Source organism: Pseudochaenichthys georgianus, chromosome 19, assembly GCF_902827115.2.
Source record: "Pseudochaenichthys georgianus chromosome 19, fPseGeo1.2, whole genome shotgun sequence".
Classification (NCBI taxonomy): Eukaryota; Metazoa; Chordata; class Actinopteri; order Perciformes; family Channichthyidae; genus Pseudochaenichthys; species Pseudochaenichthys georgianus.
Window position 1 is genome coordinate 21,023,049 of NC_047521.1, and position 21,961 is coordinate 21,045,009.

At 39.8% G+C, this 21,961-nt stretch overlaps 3 protein-coding genes across 7 annotated transcripts; 2 read left to right on the forward strand and 1 right to left on the reverse strand.

Annotated features, from left to right (window-relative positions):
- Window positions 1-457: 457 nt before the first annotated feature.
- Window positions 458-6,103, reverse strand: LOC117464733 (ferritin, middle subunit). Of its 3 annotated transcripts, none has more exons than XM_034107363.2 (5): window positions 6,019-6,103; window positions 2,954-3,057; window positions 1,473-1,619; window positions 1,258-1,383; window positions 458-1,003 (listed from the first exon to the last, which is right to left on the reverse strand). In XM_034107363.2, exons 2-5 carry the CDS (start codon window positions 3,053-3,055, stop codon window positions 854-856), a joined length of 525 nt encoding a protein of 174 aa, XP_033963254.1. In that variant the 5' UTR covers window positions 3,056-3,057; window positions 6,019-6,103; the 3' UTR covers window positions 458-853. The 3 variants fall into 3 exon arrangements, with proteins under 3 accessions (XP_033963254.1, XP_033963253.1, XP_033963252.1); XM_034107362.2 differs by lacking the exon at window positions 6,019-6,103 and adding an exon at window positions 3,690-3,817; XM_034107361.2 differs by lacking the exon at window positions 6,019-6,103 and adding an exon at window positions 3,208-3,422.
- Window positions 960-21,939, forward strand: LOC117464712 (receptor-type tyrosine-protein phosphatase H-like). 3 transcript variants are annotated; one of them, XM_034107300.1, is made up of 23 exons: window positions 960-1,042; window positions 4,289-4,374; window positions 7,344-7,464; window positions 7,721-7,975; window positions 8,209-8,463; window positions 8,710-8,964; window positions 9,209-9,463; window positions 9,708-9,962; window positions 10,209-10,463; window positions 10,709-10,963; window positions 13,139-13,396; window positions 13,516-13,749; window positions 14,565-14,828; window positions 18,599-18,692; window positions 18,786-18,836; window positions 19,066-19,147; window positions 19,292-19,382; window positions 19,520-19,596; window positions 19,783-19,917; window positions 20,081-20,203; window positions 20,421-20,581; window positions 20,883-21,018; window positions 21,468-21,939. In XM_034107300.1, exons 3-23 carry the CDS (start codon window positions 7,458-7,460, stop codon window positions 21,639-21,641), a joined length of 3,672 nt encoding a protein of 1,223 aa, XP_033963191.1. In that variant the 5' UTR covers window positions 960-1,042; window positions 4,289-4,374; window positions 7,344-7,457; the 3' UTR covers window positions 21,642-21,939. The 3 variants fall into 3 exon arrangements, with proteins under 3 accessions (XP_033963191.1, XP_033963190.1, XP_033963189.1); XM_034107299.2 differs by lacking the exons at window positions 960-1,042; window positions 4,289-4,374 and adding an exon at window positions 6,198-6,448 and having other exon boundaries at window positions 18,789-18,836; XM_034107298.2 differs by lacking the exons at window positions 960-1,042; window positions 4,289-4,374 and adding an exon at window positions 6,199-6,448.
- On the forward strand, window positions 11,569-13,131 carry LOC139435846 (tenascin-like; the record flags this gene model as incomplete). The annotated part of the gene is made up of 2 exons (XM_071206828.1): window positions 11,569-11,860; window positions 12,577-13,131. Coding segments are annotated over 2 exons (570 nt in total), but the record flags the coding sequence as incomplete, so codon positions are not given.
- Window positions 21,940-21,961: the final 22 nt, after the last annotated feature.

Genomic DNA, 21,961 nt, shown 5'->3' on the forward strand with positions numbered 1-21,961 from the left:
GCTCTCATTTAGTCACGTTTTTTTCTTTGATTCTGAACTAATTCAATAGAATAATAATCAAATATGTTTTTCACAACTGTACAACACAACACATTCGTAGCATTTATCTTGGGTGTGTTTCAGAACTGCTGGTCTAGACCCCAACTGAAACATTAAAAGACCACGCCTTGCTGTGAAGAACTGTTTCAAACCCTCCTGCAACTAAATCGTATCTTTGCTGAAACATGTAATTTACTAAAGAAGCAGCATGGTCATTTTTAACCACACACTGGTAGCCTAATGTTACAAATGAAGCTCCCCCCAGCAGTGACTAAGCAAAGTCCCAACATTATCTTTACAATGTTCTATAGGGAGTCGCTGACATGACATCGGGAAAAGTACAGACTGTGTTTGGACTGCATGTAGGATCAGATAGTCTATCTGAACATACAGTTGTAAAAAAGACTGACAACAAAGATATAGCACAATCAGTCTTTATTCAATGATTTTCTAAATCTTTGACTCCAATTATTTCAAAAATAGTATCAATTTACAAAGATATGTGAAGAATAAACCTCTGACACTGGAACACATGACACATGAATTTAAATGAGTATTTTTTAATAACTGAAGAAAAATGTGGTTTCAACACTATATTATTGAGAACATTATTTTCAACTGTGGTTTTCTGACAAAATGAGGTATTTCTGTTTTTTAGCTTTAAGTTTCTCTTGTGCCATTGGTACAAGAATAAAGTTTGTGCTAATCTGAAAATATTGTATACTTTTCTTAACGGAGAAGAGAGACTTTTGCTCTCTTGACACTATGCATCATTTCAAAATGTCGAGCATCCTTTACTGTAATGGTTTGACCTTTACAGTGTGTGTTTATCAAAGAGGTATTCTCCCATTGGACCGTGTGTCTCGGACGCAGTGATGCGGGTCAGACTGCCAATGTAATCGCCCAGCTTCTTGATGGTGTCGTGGCTGTCTGGGAGGAAGTGCTGCTCGAGAAAGTCACACAGCTACAAAAGAAGAAAGACAGAAAAGAAAGACAGGAAAAAGTGAGTAAGATGGTAAACATACTATACAAGGGGGTACTGGGAAACTGTTAATATTTAATAGAACAAACAACCCTAACGGACTGATTTTGCATAATATTCTTGTGCAAAAAAGTATCAAGAGTAGCTTTTTTTTTTTTAAACGTATTTACTATCTGTAAGCTTGACAATCACCTGAGAACAAGTAGCATTTATATCCATCTAACAGTGCCACTTACGTGAGGGTCAGTATGGGTGCCAGCTCTGCGGTGCACATCAAGGATACAAGTGTTGAGAACCTTCTGGTAGTCCAGGGAAAAAGACATTGCATCCAGACCACCTCTCCAATCCTCTCTACTTGGTTTCTAAAATAGAAAGTTGATATTTAGATGAATATATGTACACGTTTTTTAAAATAAAGGCTTGAAAATGACACCACAAAAACTGGACTCACAGCAATAGTCTGAAGCAAAATTCGGCCGCCTCTCATGTTCTGATATTCCAGCAGCTTCTCAGCCTGATCCCTCTCTTTCATGGAGCGCTCCAGAAAAAACGTGGAGAATTTAGGCAGTGCAACATCATCCCTGTCAAAATACATCCCCTACAAGAGATGATAAAAATAAAGCATTTAACGATTACAGTGCAGTCACAAACTTTCAAAGAGGGCTAGCTCTATTGTTTATTTCTGTGCAAACACAGGTATTTCTGTGCACAGGCCCTGACACACCAAATAACACGTCCCGACGGACCCGACTGTTGTGTCACCTCACATCTCCTGCGTCTTGGCCAAAAAGTCGCACTGGAACACACCGCAAAGACTTCAGCCGACGGCCAATTAGCACGTACGCACTGCGCATGCGTGAGTCTCAATAACGCAGCGTCCACACGGCGGCGTGCATTGAAGCTTGCCGGCGGGCGTGTCTGAAGCTCGACCAACAACCAATCACATGAATCTCCCGCCCCGGACACACAAGCACACGGTTTGATTGGCTAGAGCTTGTACTGGCATATGATTTGATTGGCTGACGCTTCCGTCGAAGCTTCAAAAGTTGAACATTGCTCTACTTTTGAAGCGAGCAACAATACAGTTCGGCAAAGTGTGACGTCACCCCATTCAAAGTGAATGGGCAGAAGCGTTGAAGCTTCAACGCACGCCGCAGTGTGGACGGGCCGTAACTCTCCCACCAGCAGGCGTCGGTAGTGTGTATTCGTCATTTAAAAGAGGCAACCGGAAGACAGACTGCGTGATATATACAAACAACAAATAGCTACATGCTACAGCTCGAGCCAAGCTGCACTATGCCAATATTTTTAACAGTATCGGTGCAGTGCCTTTTCAGTGGGGCAAGATATAGCAAATATGTGTGCCTATCCTGCTATTTGTGTTTATTCTTTTAATCACACAGCGTTAAGAAAAAAAAGTGTGCCTACATAACTACAGCTACAACATTAAAATGATTGGCAGATTTTGGACAGTAACAAAGTACATTTACTTAAGTACTGCTCCATTCCCATTCAGGCAAATAGTGTTTCGCTAAGCTGAACAGCCAATCAGTTTATTGATTTATTTTGCCGACAGCCTCCGCTGCAGGGCCGACAAGACACACCAATCTGAGTAGGCCGAAATCGGCTTGGTGTGTCAGGGCCTTTTAATGAAGGCCCGGACACACCAATCTGACAACAAAGCATGACAAATAGGATAGAGGATGTCGTTTTTCTCATACTGATATTCTGAACAGTCTGTGCTGTTGTATTTGCTGTAAAGTGTCTCTACTGTAGGCTATTTTTATTATATGTACAGCACTTTGGCTCGACCAAAAATCGTTTATAAATGTGCTATATAAATAAAACTTGATTTGATATGAAATGTCACAAGTCATATAAGCACTGGTGGTATACTGTTGACCTTTAACGCTACTCTTAAATAAATCTTACCAGAGAAAGGTAGGCGTAGGATGCATTGAGCTTCAGGTTGATGAGTTTGTTGACGTCTCCTTCAGTCTCCGCATGGAGGTTTTGTTTGACGGTGGACTGCATTTCTAAAAGACAAAAACATATTGCAATCAATGTGACTGGTATATAGGTAAACCAACTCCAGTTTGGATAAAACCACTACTAAACTTCAGACAGATAATCGTGTCTGTCGTGTTGTAGCACAGAGCAGTACAGAGGACAAAGGGATATCTTACCTCTCATCTTTTCCAGCTAACTTGGCTACCAAATGCTTGTGTTGTTCACTCTCCCAGTGAAGTGAGCTAATATAGGATGTTTGCGTCTGTGCTTGTCAGCTTTTATGCACCCGGTGTTTAACGGCTTCAGTAAAACATCAGCCACGCTGTGGTCATGTGTTTATGAAGTCAATTGAGTTCAGGTGGGATGTGCCTATAGTCAACAAGGTTACGCGAACACTAAAACGTTGTGTTTGCTGAGAAATGAAGATCTCTACAGTTAGATTAAGCAAAGACATGAGCCGTACCACAAAAGCCCAGAACTCAATAAACTGGAAATAGTGACTGACGCTATCTTCACATTTATCACTGAAAGTTAGCCGAAGCTACAAGCTGTTAGCACTTAATTAGCATTACAATTAGTTGATGTAAACGACAAGTATGACAGTTGGCACAGTTAGTTAGTTACATTACAATGTCACATTTTGCTGTTGGTCACTCACCTGTCAGTACAAGTAACGCTGACTGGCTTTATCTTGTTTACAAAAAAAGAACCAGAGACCCTCCTCTGGCTAACGTAAGCTAGTTAGGTCTTTTATGTGCATCCTTGTGTGCATCTCTACTGCCCTCTCCTGTGTGTGGGACGAATTACATCATAGAGTGTTTGTTTACCCAAACCTAAACACAATGCATACAGTACACGACCAAATGTTACAGCTACTAGTTTTAATGTTTTGAATAAAAGGGACCATATACTGCTGTTTACATTTATTTCAAAGTTACATGAACAAACACAATGACTGCACAGTGATCATGCCGCAATCAATCCGGGAGGGTGTGCCACTCACAAGGGAACTGAAACAGCTGTGATAATAAGGTTCTCAACACCAGTCCAAGAGAAAAGCACTGATTTAAAGAGAAACAGATTAAGTGTAGAGGATAAGAGGAATATACATGTACAGGAATGTGTCTCAGTGTTTCCCACAGATCTGAAATATACTTTCAGATCTGAAATATACTTTCAGATCTGTGTGGGGGGGTCGGTAAGGTGAGGTGACGTGCAACAAAAACATTAACCTTTCTGTTGGTCGCTTGTGAGCAGACCCTTCACGCGATGGCAGAGTGGACAGGTACAGCCAGGGCCGGACCAAGACAATAAGTCGGGCCAGAAATTATACACCCAGCCAGGTAACTACCAGTTTTTTTTGTGCCATTTTGCTGGTTTTATTTGTCAATATTTACAGCGTTGCTGCCCATAGTGATAGCCCTATAGTTTAAATCTACTACCCACAAATAAATATATGGACATGGGTTACTATTTAAATAAAATTGTAAATGTATTTAGGAACCTGTCCATGTGATTTTAAGTGGGGGTGGACCTCAAATCCTCTAGGGGGTCCGGGGGCATGCTCCCCCGGTAAGATTTTTTTATTTGAGTTAAATGCATCAATCTTGTGCATTTTGAGGGGAAAATAAAGAGACTACATCTATGGGAACAGGAACACCCATATGAAACAGAACTGTATACATTTCAATAATCATAAAATCATGGCCAATACGAAAAAACACTGAAACTTGTTTCAGTGTGAGAGCCAGTCACCCTGTGTGAGGCAGACCCATTTGCGCAGCGTTGCATTCACAATACATTACATGTTACTTGTTAGACGCTTTTATCCAAAGCGACTTACATACTCAACACTGTGGCCAATCTCACAGGAGCAATTTGGGGTGAAGTGTCTTGCCCAGGGACACAACGACATGCTGACTGCAGTGGGGTTTGAACCAGTGCTCCCCTGATCCGAACACCAACACACTAGTCCACTACGCCACAGCCTCCCTGGACATAATACATATTTTTTTATTATTTATAAAAGAAAACAACTAAATGGGTCACGAAATATACTTGTGCGGCCGTTAATATACCTGGACGGCCCGCCCAAGTAAAGTCTATGTGTGGGAAACCCTGTATCTAGTTGTGTACAGATACACATGGTGCACAGTAGGACCTCATATCCTTTCAGCCTGATTCAGACTTTGATAGATTGAAATTAAAACATACTTCAAATTACAATTGAATTGGATGTCTAAATGGATTAAGACTCACAAAACAGGAGCTCCATTTTACATTTTAAATAGTTTATTAAGACTGCAGATTCTAAAATGTTACATTATCCTGCAGAAGGGGACAGATATGAAATAGACTACAGTAAGTTTGCTTGATGAATTCAAATGATTTTTATTACAAGTACTGGTTAAGCTCAATATCTAACACGGAAGTTCTATTTATTGTGTGAGATTATGTTATACCAAGAAATAATAAAAATATGATCATTTATAAAGGTAATTTCCTCCTTATGTTTCCCCAATTAAAAACATTAGATAACATTTGATCTGATAAACCAGCACTTTTATTGCACAAAACTGTCATGACTTCAGGTTCTGTTGTGATGAAATGTAGCTGGTGATGTTTTTTGCTCGTAGTTCCTTATAGATCTTAACCACAAGGAAGCTATAAATATGACAGCCTTCCGAGACAGAAACTAAAAGAAAACGGACTGCTCTGTGAAACCAGCCCAACTGAAGAGACAAGACAGTTATGTAACTACTTATTAGCAATAATTAAAATAATCCTTTAAAAAAGTTAGAAAACAAAACAAATATAATTTATCTTGAGCACCACTTTTGAAAGCTTGGCCTGTGTTCATAAAACATTTGTCAATTTTTATTTACACATCATAAAAAAACACAGGCCGTCACATACATGAAGCTGGTAATGTAAAAAACAGTAGATGTTAAGCAATTACCACCAATAAACGTAGTTCATTGACTTACCTTTGACAAGTAGCACGTTATGACCGTTAATAAGGAAGTAGCAGGCGGGGAAAAGGTCTCTATGGTTGTACAAGGCCAAAAAGGAGAAGCAGCTATTTACTTAGTCTCTCACCAATATGAGAGGGGATCAGAGGTTAGAGAAGGAGGACATGGTTAAGAATTAAAAGTCAACACCACTGGAATAAAGTTAATATTGGACTGCGTCAGGCAAGCGGCGGAAAAATTCTTCGGCAACTTAAGTGTTGTTTTTGTCAACACACCCGTGGCAGTACTGACAATAGAAACTTGAAGTTGGTCTTGGGACAACAAAGGAATTGTACAGGTTCATAGCATGTGTGTAGCTTAATGAACCGTGATTACGATGGAGACTTTATCTTTCAAAATCACCTCGGACCACTTTCTGCTGTGTCTCTTCCTGAGTCTGCTTTGGGTAAGTGCCTTTTTTTAAATATTTATGTTCTGACAGTGATCACATGTTTCACCTTTTTCAAAGAATAGGTACCCTCAACAAAGGAAAAGCGTAAAAACCACAGCAATGGTTCAATGCATGATATGAATCATAACCATAACGGTTAGACAGTGAAACGCATTGCCGGAAATATCCGTATCTACAGAAAAATAGAGATGCACAACATAAGAATGGACTTTTTGTAGATGGTGAAATATGAGTTAATTTTGTCTTTTGTCAGTAATCGGTTTTTACTGACTTCCTTAGAGAAAAAAGATAAATGAGGAAATAACTTAACGTAAATCATAAAACAAGCTATACCTCAACAAATTGTATTTTATTTATTATATATTTCAGACAAAGAAATGTAACTTGATAATCTCTTGTATTATTGTCTGTATTTATAAGAATACTTATAATTTTGAATGTTATAATATAGTAGGGAATGTAGATCCGGATTTGCTTGTTATTATTTTTAGCAAGCAGTGAATGAATCATTTGCCATCTTTTTAAGTAGCATATATTTGTGATTGTAAAATGCTACAACAATTTTCTGGCCATAATTTAAATGTAAAGATCTTAAATGGTTCATTTCCTGAAGTTTCATGTAATAGATGTACGTGATGAAGGAAAGATTGTTGACGAGGAGTGTATTTTAACCTTCTTGCACACTGCCGTTCACAATTGTTCATGTAACAATATAATATAGATTATAACAGCATAAATGTAATTGCTTTGGGATACTCACATATTGCATTAGAGTTATCTCTGCTATGAGTCAGTTAAACACTTCTGGAAATGTTGGACTGTATGAAATTATACTTTTTGCGGGTTAGTCTATTCTCAATGTTTTCCAACGATTCCTTTTTTTTTTTAGGGCATTACTGAGACGACCACAGCAGCATCAACAACATACACATTGGGCACAACAGGAGAGGCAACATCATCAAGCGAAACTCCAACCACTTCATCAACAAGCCTTACAAACACAATGACTCGTAAGTTTGAGCCCCTGCCCTGTATCTCTTGTCTGTATTGACTTGTATTATAGTGCAGACTTGTATGAAGGCCCATTATAATGTCATTTTATCATATTTGACTGTTATTGATAAAATACTGGAATTGAATGCGACTTATTTTTTTGAGGAAATTAACTACACAAAATACAATATTTTATACAGGAAATACTGTAATTTTTGTATCCTTCTGTATAATTTTGTGACTGTTCCTTCATCATGTTTCTTTAATTCCCAGCTCCCCCTAATGCAGAAGGTTTCAAATCACTTGCACAAACGGAGACCAGTATAACTGTGGGGTGGAAATATGTGGATGCAACCTTCAACTATACACTTGTGATCAATGGAGAGGAGATGAATGTCCCTGCATCAGCTGATACTGAAGCGAAACACACAATCCCAGATCTTACAAATGGAACTAAATACAACTTCCAGCTCTTCACTGTGTTTGAAGGTGTCAAAAGCACTGGAGTAAACCTCACTGCAGTCACAGGTAAGATGTTTGAACTCTGATACAGGCAATTATAATGTCAATTAAAGTTTCTCATTAACTGGGGGGTGTTGCTCACTTTACATATTTGACTGTTATTGATAACATACTGGAATTGAATGCGACTTATGTTTTTGAGGAAATTAACTACACAAAATACAATCTTTTGCTGTAATTTTTGTATCCTTCTGTGTAATTTTGTGACTGTTCCTTCATCATGTTTCTTTAATTCCCAGCTCCCCTTAATACAGAAAATGTCAAATCAGTTGAACAAACGGAGACCAGTATAACTCTGCGGTGGAAAAATGTGGATGCAACCTTCAACTATACACTTGTGATCAAAGGAGAGGAGATGAATGTCACTGCAACAGCTGATCCTGAAGTGAAACACACAATCCCAGATCTTACAAATGGAACTAAATACAACTTCCAGCTCTTCACTGTGTTTGAATATGCCAGAAGCACTGGAGTAAACCTCACTGCAGTCACAGGTAAGATGTTTGAACTCTGATACAGGCAATTATAACATGTCAATTAAAGTTTCTCATTAACTGGGGGGTGTTGCTCACTTTACATATTTGACTGTTATTGATAAAATACTGGAATTGAATGCGACTTATTTTTTTGAGGAAATTAACTACACAAAATACAATATTTTATTCAGGAAATACTGTAATTTTTGTATCCTTCTGTGTAATTTTGTGACTGTTCCTTCATCATGTTTCTTTAATTTCCAGCTCCCCTTAATGCAGAAGGTTTCAAATCACTTGCACAAACGGAGACCAGTATAACTCTGAGGTGGAAAAATGTGGATGCAACCTTCAACTATACACTTGTGATCAATGGAGAGGAGATGAATGTCCCTGCATCAGCTGATACTGAAGCGAAACACACAATCCCAGATCTTACAAATGGAACTAAATACAACTTCCAGCTCTTCACTGTGTTTGAATATGCCAGAAGCACTGGAGTAAACCTCACTGCAGTCACAGGTAAGATGTTTGAACTCTGATACAGGCAATTATAATGTCAATTAAAGTTTCTCATTAACTGGGGGGTGTTGCTCACTTTACATATTTGACTGTTATTGATAACATACTGGAATTGAATGCGACTTATTTGTTGGAGGAAAGGAACTACAACAAATACAAAGTTGTATACAGGAAATGCTGTAATTTTTGTATCCTTCTGTGTAATTTTGTGACTGTTCCTTCATCATGTTTCTTTAATTCCCAGCTCCCCTTAATGCAGAAGGTTTCAAATCACTTGCACAAACGGAGACCAGTATAACTCTGGGGTGGAAAAATGTGGATGCAACCTTCAACTATACACTTGTGATCAATGGAGAGGAGATGAATGTCCCTGCATCAGCTGATACGGAAGCGAAACACACAATCCCAGATCTTACAAATGGAACTAAATACAACTTCCAGCTCTTCACTGTGTTTGAATATGCCAGAAGCACTGGAGTAAACCTCACTGCAGTCACAGGTAAGATGTTTGAACTCTGATACAGGCAATTATAATGTCAATTAAAGTTTCTCATTAACTGGGGGGTGTTGCTCACTTTACATATTTGACTGTTATTGATAACATACTGGAATTGAATGCGACTTATTTGTTGGAGGAAAGGAACTACAACAAATACAAAGTTGTATACAGGAAATGCTGTAATTTTTGTATCCTTCTGTGTAATTTTGTGACTGTTCCTTCATCATGTTTCTTTAATTCCCAGCTCCCCTTAATACAGAAAATGTCAAATCAGTTGAACAAACGGAGACCAGTATAACTCTGCGGTGGAAAAATGTAGATGCAACCTTCAACTATACACTTGTGATCAATGGAGAGGAGATGAATGTCCCTGCATCAGCTGATACTGAAGTGAAACACACAATCCCAGATCTTACAAATGGAACTAAATACAACTTCCAGCTCTTCACTGTGTTTGAATATGCCAGAAGCTCTGGTGTAAACCTCACTGCAGTCACAGGTAAGATGTTTTCCCTCTGATACAGGTAATTATAACATGTAAATTAAAGTGTCTCATTAACTGGGGGATGTTGCTCACTTTACATATTTGACTGTTATTGATAAAATACTGGAATTGAATGCAACTTATTTGTTGGAGGAAAGGAACTACAACAAATACAAAGTTTTATACAAGAAATGCTGTCATTTTTGTATCCTTCTGTGTAATTTTGTGACTGTTCCTTCATCCTGTTTCTTTACTTCTCAGCTCCCCTTAGTGCAGGAGGTTTCCGAACAGTTACACAAAATGAGACCAGTATAACTCTGCAGTGGGACAAAGTTGACGATATCATCAACTATACACTTGGGCTCAATGGAAAGGAGATTATTGTCACTCCAACAGCTGATATTGAAGTGAAACACACAATCCCAGATCTTACAAATGGAACTAAATACAACTTCCAGCTCTTCACTGTGTTTGAATATGCCAAAAGCACTGGAGTAAACCTCACTGCAGTCACAGGTAAGATGTTTGAACTCTGATACAGGCAATTATAACATGTCAATAAAAGTTTCTCATTAACTGCAGGGTGTTGCTCACTATTCATATTTGACTGTTATTGATAACATTCTGGAATTGAATGCAACTTGGTATTTGAGGAAAGGAACTACACCAAATACAAGATTTTATACAGGAAATGCTGTCACTCTTTTATCCTGTCGGGAGATGTTGTGACTGTTCCTTCATCATGTTTCTTTACTTCCCAGCTCCCCTTAGTGCAGGAGGTTTCCAAACAGTTACACAAAATGAGACCAGTATAACTCTGCGGTGGGACAAAGTTGATGCAATCCTCAACTATAGACTTGGGCTCGATGGAAAGGAGTTTAATGTCACAGGATCAGATAATACTGAAGTGAAACACACAACCTCAAAACTCACAAGTGGAGCTAAATACAACTTCCAGCTCTTCACTGTGTTTGTAGATGTCAAAAGCACTGCAGTAAACCTCACTGCAGTCACAGGTAAGATGTTTTCTGTCTATAAAAGTTTCTCTGTGACGGGGCTGTTGCTCATTTATTTGACTGTTGCTGATAAAATGCTGGAATTTATAGTTCAACCCGGAGAGACGTGATGTATGGAATACATATTTATTGTTACACGTCATATGAATGAAATGATTGCCATGATAATACAACAGGAGAATGGAATGGTGTTTGGCGATTAGGCCCCGGTTTGCAGGATAATCATTCAGGAGGGAAAGAACCGCTCCGATGAAATCCCCGGGGTCTAGACACTGGTGGTGGTGATAAGTAGGTGGGACCGGTCTGAAGGAGGAAGGTTTTAGCTTTGTCCTGGAGGAGACGGGAGGCGAGAGGGGTGGAGGAGGGTTGCGTGTGGTCACCTGAAATGACAACTGACAGGAAGGAAGAGCAGGCATTTAAGGAATTTAACGTGTGCAGCAATTGGCTGCTGAGGGGTGACGCCCGCGCATTTAATGAGGGGGGAGAGAGCAATAGAGTGACGTGCAAGTGACTCATTGTTAGGTCTTCCTTATTGAACTTGCGCTAAAGCTTTCATATCATTGTTTTGGGGAAAAAACCTACACACCATTCTTTAAATTGATTTTTGTGGCAGTTCCTTTATTGTCTTTCTTTACATCATAGCTCCTCGTAACACAGAAGAGTTCAAATCAGTTGGACAAAATGAGACCAGTATAACTCTGCAGTGGAACAATTTGAAAAAGATCTTTAATTATACACTAGTGTTTAATGAAAAGGAAATAAATGTCCCTGCATCAGAGGAACCTCTATTGACACAAACAATCACAGAACTCACAAGTGGGATTAAATACGAATTGTGTCTCTTCACCGTGTTTGAAAATGTCAATAGCACTGGAGTCAACTATACTGCAGTAACAGGTAAGACGTTCTCTCTAAATTAGGCCAAGCTCTTTTATGATATGTCATTTAAAGTTTCTCAAGGGGGTGTTGCTCGCTTCATATAATTGACCTATTAATAAAATACTGACATTGAATTAAACGTATAATTGTTAGGGGGGAGCAGACTACACAAAACACAAAGTTGTATCTTGGCTATCCTGTTTTATGGTTCATTTATGATGTTTCTTTACTTCCCAGCTCCCCATAGTGCAGAAGGTTTCCAATTAATATCACAAAATGAGACCATTATAACTGTGCAGGGGCAAAAAGTGAATACAATCCTCAAGTATTCACTCATGTTCAATGAGATGTTGATAAATGTCACTGCATTAGAGGGATAAGACACATTTAAATACAACATATTAGGGCTCACAAGTGGGACTAAATACAATTTCAGTCTCTCCACTGTGTTTGAAAATGTCCTAAGCATTAGAGTAAACTACACTGCAGTCACAGAGATGTTTTTATATGATATAGGCAAAGCTCTGCAATAATATGTAATCTTAATTTTTTCAGTAACTGTGGTGTACCTCGCTTCATATGCTTAATTTTCATTGATACAATACTGGAATTAAATGTAACTTATTTGTCTGGGGGGAAAAGTTCCCAAAAACCAAACGTTTTATCATCGACATCTTGCAGTTTTTCCAAATGTTAGGTTGTGACCAATCCTAATCGTGTTTCTTACATCCTAGCTCCCCGTAACGCAGAAGAGTTAGAATCAGTTGGACAAAATGAGACCAGTATAACTCTGCAATGGCGGAAAGTGAATGCAATCCTCAATTATACACTTGTGATCAATACAAGTATGATAAACGTCTCTGCATCAGAGGGATTTGACAAAGTGAAATATGTAATCTCAAACCTCACAAGTGGGACCAAATACAATGTCAGTCTCCTCACTGTATTTGAAAATGTCAAAAGCACTGGAGTAAATTACTTTGCTGACACTGGTAAGATTTCTCCTCTTTGATATAGGCCTGATACAGGAACCACGACACAGTTCTATAGTAATATCTAGGATACATCTAAACAAGCATCTTACTTTTAAAGACTGTCTCTAAAAGTTAATAATAATAATAATAATAATTCCTTACATTTATTATAGCGCTTTTTCAATGACTCAAAGCGTGGAATATTACTCACACTTAATCCTCATGTCGGACTGAATGTTTTTTAATTCACTGCATATTTAAACCTGTGTCTCTCTGTAACCCTACATGTGTTCATGTTGTTACATGGCGTGTGTGTTTTCAGTTCCCTCAACAGTGGATTCTGTCCATGTGACTGAACGCTCTGTGACCAACATAACCCTGATGTGGCAGAGAATGAAAAATGACTGGGACTACCGGCTCGAAATGAATGGGGAAAATAGAACAATCCTCCAAAGTAGAACCATGGATGAGGTGTCCCATTCAATCCCAAATCTCGAGCCTGGAACAGAGTATCCATTCAGAGTCATTACACTGTTCTCTGGACTCAGCAGCATTGCTTATGAAGGCTTCACAGTAACAGGTATTTGAAATAAAATGAACACAGTCATGGTTCTTGCAAATTATGATTATCTTATAGAATGATGTGCTAACTGTGAAACTGAAGTTTTTTGTCTGCAATTCTTCTCTCATTCTTTTCAGGCATAGACTGTGCAAATGGAAACTGGCATGTAACTACCTCATCGATCCAAGGAACGGTTAGAGGTTTGTTCTCAAGTGCACAAGCCAGTAACACATCAACCCAAATGAATGGCAGTACTGGAAATAGCAGTGTGTCATTTTCTGGACTTTACCCTGGCGCGACCTATAACGTGACCCTTCAATATGAGAAAAATGACACGACATTTGAACAATGTAGACACACTGTGACAATCGGTAAGTACAAATCTGTCTTTCCACATGAATTGAATATTTGTCTGTGTTCCCCACAATAATGTGAAGTACTAACATAATGTTTAAAATTGTAAGATTCAAGATTTCAGCATTTAAATAATTGAGTATATGGGCTGCTATTATAATGTATTAAACAATACATTTATTAATTATTATCCAAAGAATGGGAACATGCTACAGGTCACTGTCCGCCAAAACCGCTTCAAAAACAGCTTTTTCCCCTTTGCAATACGGACACTAAATGGACTCTAAATAACCCAATGAACAATAACAATCCACCACACCTTGAACTTTATGTTATGATATGTCTTTGCCCTGTGCTGTGTGTTGTACTTGTTATTGTATGTTGAATTGTATGGAACAAGCTGTAATACTCTGCACTGAACACGAAAATCCACCAGCCTGGCTGTGTGGTCATTAAAGATTCTAATCTTCTAATCTAATCTAACATTTCTTTGTCTTTAAAAAGTGAAATTCTCCTCTTTTTTACAATCAACTATCTCCCAAAAAATGTAAATACCAAACAAGTAAAACAGATAAGCAGCAAATTTGTACTCTGAGAAAGCATTACTTACTGGTCAAACTTGTCGTGGGTAGTTAAACTCACTAGTTAAACAAATTAAATAGCATTATAGTTTTTAAGAGGATTTTCTGTAAATTGACTAATCATGTGTTACTGTATGTTGCATTGTGACTTTTATGGGAAGTAAACAACTTTCAATGAACTTGTGAACAGCTAGACAGGTTTGTGTAGTGGTTTCTGAATTGAAATATATATATCCACTTGTTTTTCTCAGTTCCTCCGTATTTAAGATCTTCATGTGAGTACTCTGCAGCCGGCTATTCTATGTCCATCATCTGGAATAAACCGGAAGGTATCTGGACTTCAGTGGAGGTGAACGTCACAGGGAAAACTCATAAAAAGCTTGAAAATGGGGAACACTCTCTGGAAATTTCTGGATTCCTACCCGCCAGAAAATATGAGGTGTCTATAGCTTCAGTATCTGGGGATGTAAGAAGTGATGAACTATTCGTTTTTTCGTGTCTTACTGATCCAAGGGGTGAGTCAAAGTTCCTGTATTACTTATTATTAAAAATACAATTTCAGTGTATCCTGATGAAACAGTTTACCAATATATTTTTACATTATATTGCATTTAGCTGACGCTTTTATCCAAAGCGACGTACAATAAGTGCGTTCGACCAACAAAATACAAACTTGAAGAAAACAGAATCATATAAGTACATCAGGTTTCATAGAGCAAAAACATTTCAAGTGCTACTCAACTGGCTTTAGATAAGCCAGTCCTTTATTAGTATATAAGTGCTTTGTTAATAGTTCTATCGCTCGAAGTGGAGTCGAAAGAGATGAGTTTTCAGTCTGCGCCGGAAGGTGTGTAAGCTATCTGCTGTCCTGATGTCAATGGGGAGCTCATTCCACCATTTTGGAGCCAGGATAGCAAACCCACGTGTTTTTGCTGATGGGAACTTGGGTCCCCTTCGCAGCGAGGGTGCAGCGAGCCATTTGGTTGATGCAGAGCGGAGTGCACGTGCTTGGGTGTACGGTTTAACCATGTCCTGGATGTAGGAAGGGCCAGATCCATTCGCAGCATGGTACGCAAGTACCATTGTCTTGAAGTGGATTTTAGCAGTTACCGGAAGCCAGTGGAGGGAGCGGAGGAGCGGCGTGGCGTGGGAGAATTTAGGAAGGTTGAAGACCAGACGAGCCGCTGCATTCTGGATGAGCTGCAGAGGTCGGGTGGCACATGCAGGTAGACCAGCCAGGAGAGAGTTGCAGTAGTCTAGGCGTGAGCTGACGAGAGCCTGGACCAGAACCTGCGTGGCTTTCTGGGTCAGCTGGGGACGTATCATCCTGATGTTGTAAAGCGTGTATCTGCATATCTAGTATCACACCCAGATTCCTTGCAGTCTGAGTCGGGGAAGCAACAGAGGTGCCGATGTTGATTGTTAGGTCAAGAGTGGGACAATCTTTTCCCGGAAGGAAAAGCAGTTCAGTCTTGTCAAGGTTGAGCTTGAGGTGATGAGCAGACATCCACTGAGAGATGTCAGCTTGACAAGCAGAGATGCGTGCGACGACCTGGGTCTCTGAGCGGGGAAAGGACAGAATTAATTGGGTGTCTTCAGCGTAGCAGTGGTATGAAAAACCATGCGGGCTAATGACAGATCCGAGCGAGTTTGTGTACAAGGAGAAGAGGAGGGGACCGAGAACAGAGCCCTGAGGGACCCCTGTAGTTAATTGACAAGGGTCGGACTCCGACCCTCTCCAAGTAACCCTGTAGGTGCGGTCTTTGAGGTATGAGGTGATGAGGGACAGTGCAGAGCCTGAAACTCCAAGTTCTTGGAGAGTGCGAAGGAGGATCTGATGATTCACCGTGCCGAATGCAGCAGACAGGTCCAAAAGGATGATGACAGAGGATAGGGAGGCTGCTTTAGCAGTGTGCAGTTCCTCAGTGACAGCAAGGAGGGCAGTTTCTGTGGAGTGACCTGCCTTGAAACCAGACTGGTGCGGATCCAGAAGGTTGTTCTGATGGAGATAACAGGAGAGTTGTTTAAAGACAGCGCGTTCAATTGTTTTGGACAGGAACGGGAGGAGAGAGACAGGTCTGTAGTTTATAACATCAGACGGGTTGAGAGTGGGTTTCTTTAGGAGAGGGTTTACTCTTGCCTCCTTGAGACTGTTTGGAAAGTGACCAGAAGTTAGAGAAGTGTTGATGAAATGGGTGAGAAACGGTAGAATATCAGGAGCGATAGTCTGAAGGAGGTTTGAAGGGATAGGGTCCAGAGGACAGGTGGTAGGGCGGGCAGAGGTAATGAGGGTAAGAACCTCACTTGGAGAGAGAGGGGAAAAGGAGGTCAGTGTGTGGGTGAAAGGAGGGTCTGGTGACCCAGCGGTGAGTAAAGGTGAGTCAGAAAAAGAAGAGCGAATATCATCAACCTTTTTTTCAAAGTGGTTAACAAAGTCGCTTGACAGAAGGGAGGAGGGGGAAGGGGCTTTGGGGGGGTCCAGGAGGGAGGAGAAGATGGAAAATAGTTTTTTGGGATTAGAATAGGAAGATTGGATCTTATCTTGAAAGAAAGTGCTTTTTGCCTGAGAGATCGAAGCAGAGAAAGAGGAGAGGAGAGCCTGATAGGTTAGGAGGTCATCACAGTGTTTGGATTTCCACCGTTTCCGCTCTGCTGCCCGAAGGACGGTTCTATTAGCACGCAGTGCGTCATTTAGCCAGGGAGCAGGAGGGGACTGACGAGCCTGCCGAGATGTGAGAGGACAGAGAGGATGAGAGAGTAGAGAGGAGAGTTTCTGCAGCAGAGTTTGGAGGTAGGAGTTGGAACGAGTCAGAGGAAGGGAGGGCTGAGAGCACTGATGAGGCAAAGGTAGAGGGGGAGAGGGAACGAAGGTTACGGCGGACAGGTGCAGGATGAGAAGAGATTAGTTCGTTATGTTTGGAAAGGGGTAGAGAGAATGAAATGAAGAAGTGATCGGATGTGTGGAGCGGTTGTCTGGAGGTTGAAGTCTCCGAGAAGTACAGCGGGAGGGCCAGTTTCAGGGATGTGTGAGAGGAGATTATCTAATTCCTCCAAGAAGTCCCCCAAGGCGCCTGGTGGACGGTAGAGAACAACAATGGTTAATTGTATAGGATGGGTTACTGTGACGGCATGGAATTCAAAGGTGGAAGGAGTGAAGTTAGGTAGCTTGAAGAGGGAAAAGCTCCATTTGGGAGAGAGCAGGATACCAGTGCCACCTCCTCTGCCAGTGGGTCTGGGTGTATGGGAGAAGGAATATGCTGTGGAGAGAGCTGCTGGGGTGGATGTGTTGGATGGAGTAATCCACGTCTCAGTGAGAGCAAGGAAATCCAGGGACTGCAGGGAAGCGTAGCCAGAGATGAAGTCGGCCTTAGGAACAGCTGACTGGCAGTTCCACAGGCCGCCTGAAACTAGATGTTGGATCTCAGTGGAGCACGTGGGATAGACGAGAGCAGGCCGGTTATATCGATTACGAGATACACGGGGCCAGTGATAATTGCGAGAAGACACATAAACAGGAATGGAGAAAATACACATGATTATAGCATGAGAGGCTAAACAATTAAATAAAACACCAGCGATACTTAGCTCAATCAAAGTAGGATTTGCCTCCTCTTTGCCTCCCTCGTGACTCCCGCAGGACACCTTTGTCTGACGCTGAAGCTGACGCTCCAGGAAAGTGCTACCTAAATGGAAACCTGATTGCTGAGTTCTCACAGCTGTGAGGCCACGTCCCTTTAATTAGTTAGCTCTCTGCAGCTGGTGGCCCTCAAAAGGAAATCGAGACTGGCTTGAGTTGCTATAGTATCTTTTCAGTGGCCCAATGGTTTTACAATTACATTAAACCCTAAGTTATAAAGTTATGAGTTTAACCCTTAATACAGTTACACCTACTCAATAAAGCTCTTAGTATTCTACAAATGTTTAAATCAAAGTTAACCCTAGCAGTCAGTTAGTTCAGTTTTAAGGTTTCAGTCAAATTACTTGTCCCAAGTTTCTGCCTAACAGATACTGTAACGGTTTTGAGATTTAAAATCACAATTTCAGTCAGATCAACTACAGAGCATTTATACAGAGTACACACACTGAAACAGAGAAGTCTAAAAACAGAATGTTACTCACACAATTCTAGAAGTCACCAGTTGTTATCCTGTTAAAATCGAGTTACTTATTATTTTGCTGTTTGGCATCTTTTAAATGACTTGCTTTTTGTGTGGTTATAATGTCTGCTGTGCTGAGTATCTACTGGATGTTACCAAGTATTTAATCCAGAATCATTTTCTTGTAGGAGTAATTGCTGGGTCATTCTTTGCTGTTCTGATTTTTGCGGTCCTGGCCTGTCTGGTTGTCTTTATTTTTCTAAAAAGACCGGATATTATCAGGTTGGTGCCACCTCAGTGACTATAGTTAGATTATCTTCCTGAAATTAACTAAATTCGTCTAAATCAGACTCCCTCTTTGCTTATTTCCCAAAGCAGAAAAAAGCAATTTATTGGTGGTTCCAGACAATCCAAAGAAAAGAGCAAGTAAGTATACGTAATCATATCTTTATATTCTTTAATACACTTTCAATATATTGAAAACATAAATTATGTGTTGTTTAATTTGAAAGAATAAGAGGGTTTCCATGTGTAAAGATATTTTCTATTTACAATTAACGTCAATGTTCTTTAATATTAATGTATGTCAATGGTCTTACATATCATTAACACGTGATATCAATTCAAATATTGCCATTATGTTTTTCTATTTCAGAGCTTTTCCTGTGGCAAAGTTTCCAGACCATTTCTACCAATTAGGCGTGGATGAAAACCGAGGTTTCAGCCAGGAATATGAGGTACATACAATAGCAAATTGTGTTTTGTTCTTCCTCAGCTGTCTTCCTATTTTTGCTTATGAGGGAACAACTTTAATGTTTTAATTTCCTTCTATTGACCTTTGTCTTAATCTCATGCCATGTCATCTGCCATCCTCCATGCAGAGCCTCATTCCTGTTGGCACCGATCAAACACGAAATGCAGCCACTCTACCCGAGAACAAACCCAGGAACCGTTTCAACAATGTTCTGCCATGTAAGCCTGTCCTCTGGACCGGGACATCGTGAGCAATAGAGACTCATGAAATGGTCCAGATCCACTGACTCATCCGAAACAACGTCTATTTTGTTGTGGTGTGTTGTTGCAGTTAAACCATCTTTTCTTCGTCCTAGATGACTGGTGTCGGGTGAAGCTAGATACTCCCAATCCCAATGGAAACTCTGACTACATTAACGCCAGTTACATGCCGGTAGGTAGTGCTTAATAACGGCAAAGTGCATAATTGCACTTGCATAATTGCATAAGTGCATAATTGCCACTTATGCAAGTAAATGGTTAATAAACAATGAAAACCCTGCATGAACGTTCATTCTCTCTCAATCTAGCAATTAATGCTGATTCTCTGGGATTTCATGTAATGACGATTGCTTTTCAGGGTTACAACAGCAGCAAAGACTACATTGCCTGTCAGGGTCCTCTGCCCACAACAGTCAATCATTTCTGGAGGATGATCTGGGAACAACGAGTGAGAGGCATCGTTATGGTAACCAATTGCACTGAAGGAGGAAGGGTAAGTCAACAGGGACATTTGAAAAAAGTTTTAAAGCCAGATTTTAAAGGAAGTACAAAACTTCATTCAGTGAGTCAGTGTTAATAATTTGCTAATGGTGACTGCATTCACACGTATTGCCACAACTTCAATAACCTATTTTTCATTACGTTTTTTTTCCTAGACGAAGTGTGAACAGTATTGGCCTGCAGACAGTACGCCTGTGCCTCAGGGAGAGCTGATAGTAACACTTAGGTCTGAGCGGCAGGAGCCCGACTGGACTTTGAGGGAATTTAGAGTGAAAAATGTATGAAACCCTCTTCAATGTTTATGATGTAACTCAATAGGCTTCTTATTAATATGTTTCCAAGTCACAGATAACTATTTAATGTTTCATAAAATAAGCTTGTTTGAGTTTGTGCACATATGCTTTTATAGAGGATAATGCTTGAGAACTTGAAATATATTTGCTCAACACAAATATTTACTGTATTTGAGTTCCTCTATTTGCATCGTCTTCACAGAGGAACAACTCAGAGGAGCGCACAGTGAAACATTTTCACTTCACTGCCTGGCCTGACCACGGAGTCCCTGAGGGCACAGAAGTGCTGATCCAGTTCAGAGGACTGGTGAGACGGCACATAGAGAGAGACGGGGCTGGAGCACCAACTGTGGTTCACTGCAGGTACAAGTTTTACGTCAGGAGAGTAACCTATGCTATTCTTTTGGCAGTTTTGTTTAAAAAACAATTCAGTGGAACAAGAAATCAGACAAAGGTCAAAGACAGGAGCCCTGTAGTTAGGTCAAATTAATAGCTTACTGCTACATCATATGATATAGATATGCATACACATTTTAAATAAAATATCAGCTTTTGAAACTTACCAGCTGAATTTTCATGTCAGTATAAAGTGAATAGTTGCTCAGGACTTATGGGACTACATGATGGTGACTATCATACCTTTTGCTGCATGTCTCTCTTTTAGTGCTGGAGTGGGGAGGACAGGCACTATCATGGCCTTGGATGTGCTGCTTCAGCAGCTAGAGAAAGAAAGAGCGGTGGGCATCAATGGCTTTGTGCACAAGATGAGACTGAGTCGCCCACACATGGTGCAAACTGAGGTAAAACTAACCCTCATTCTGAGCTATGACTTCTTTAGGTACCCTTTATAATCTTTTGATTTTTGGAAACAGGTAGTGAAACAGTACAAGCACTGTTCTATAGCAAGTTTAAGCTTTGCGTATTTTTCCACGTAGATGTACATTTTTAACAGTTGTCTTTTACAGTTCCGCATTTAACCTACTAATGTAGAAATGTTACCAGAATGACACAATAACAATGTATTAATGTATGTGTCACTGCACATATGTGTGTGTTTACAAAATACTTTTACATTCTGTGTAATTATAAATGTTAATAAGTCCAAACACAAAAAGCTTGGCTTACATTATTAGAGAATTATGATAAACATCTTTAAGGAAGTATCACCCAGAGCACAGTGTGAGAATTAACAATTACCCGCAAAGTTTTGCTTTCCACATGACCCACAGATTTGGTTTGTGTTTTTCAGTCTCAGTACATGTTCCTGCACCACTGCATCATGGACTGCCTGCAGCCTCATGAGAATACTGAAGAGAACATCTATGAGAATACTGAGGAGAACATCTATGAGAATACTGAAGACATGATTTACGCCAACGCCACTGCACTCCGAGAGTTTCCTCAACAAAAAAACATAAACTAGACAACTTGACAGTACTGATCATCAGTCTTTTATGTACTTATAATTAATAACTAAATCTACATGCTATATTTTGCTAAACTGTAAATATGAAAAACATGTAAGCCTATATTTTAATATAAATTCATAGTAATCTTTAGATTTTATTTAATGTATAACATTGTGTTCATCTTAATGTGTATGATTCTTGTTATCATTATTATTATCATTATGTGAGGGAACAATATGATGACTGAAGAATTTTTTCGCATTACATTCAGACTTTATTTGTACAAGAAATAAAATATTTTTAATTAACAAATATATCTGAATGTGTTTACAAA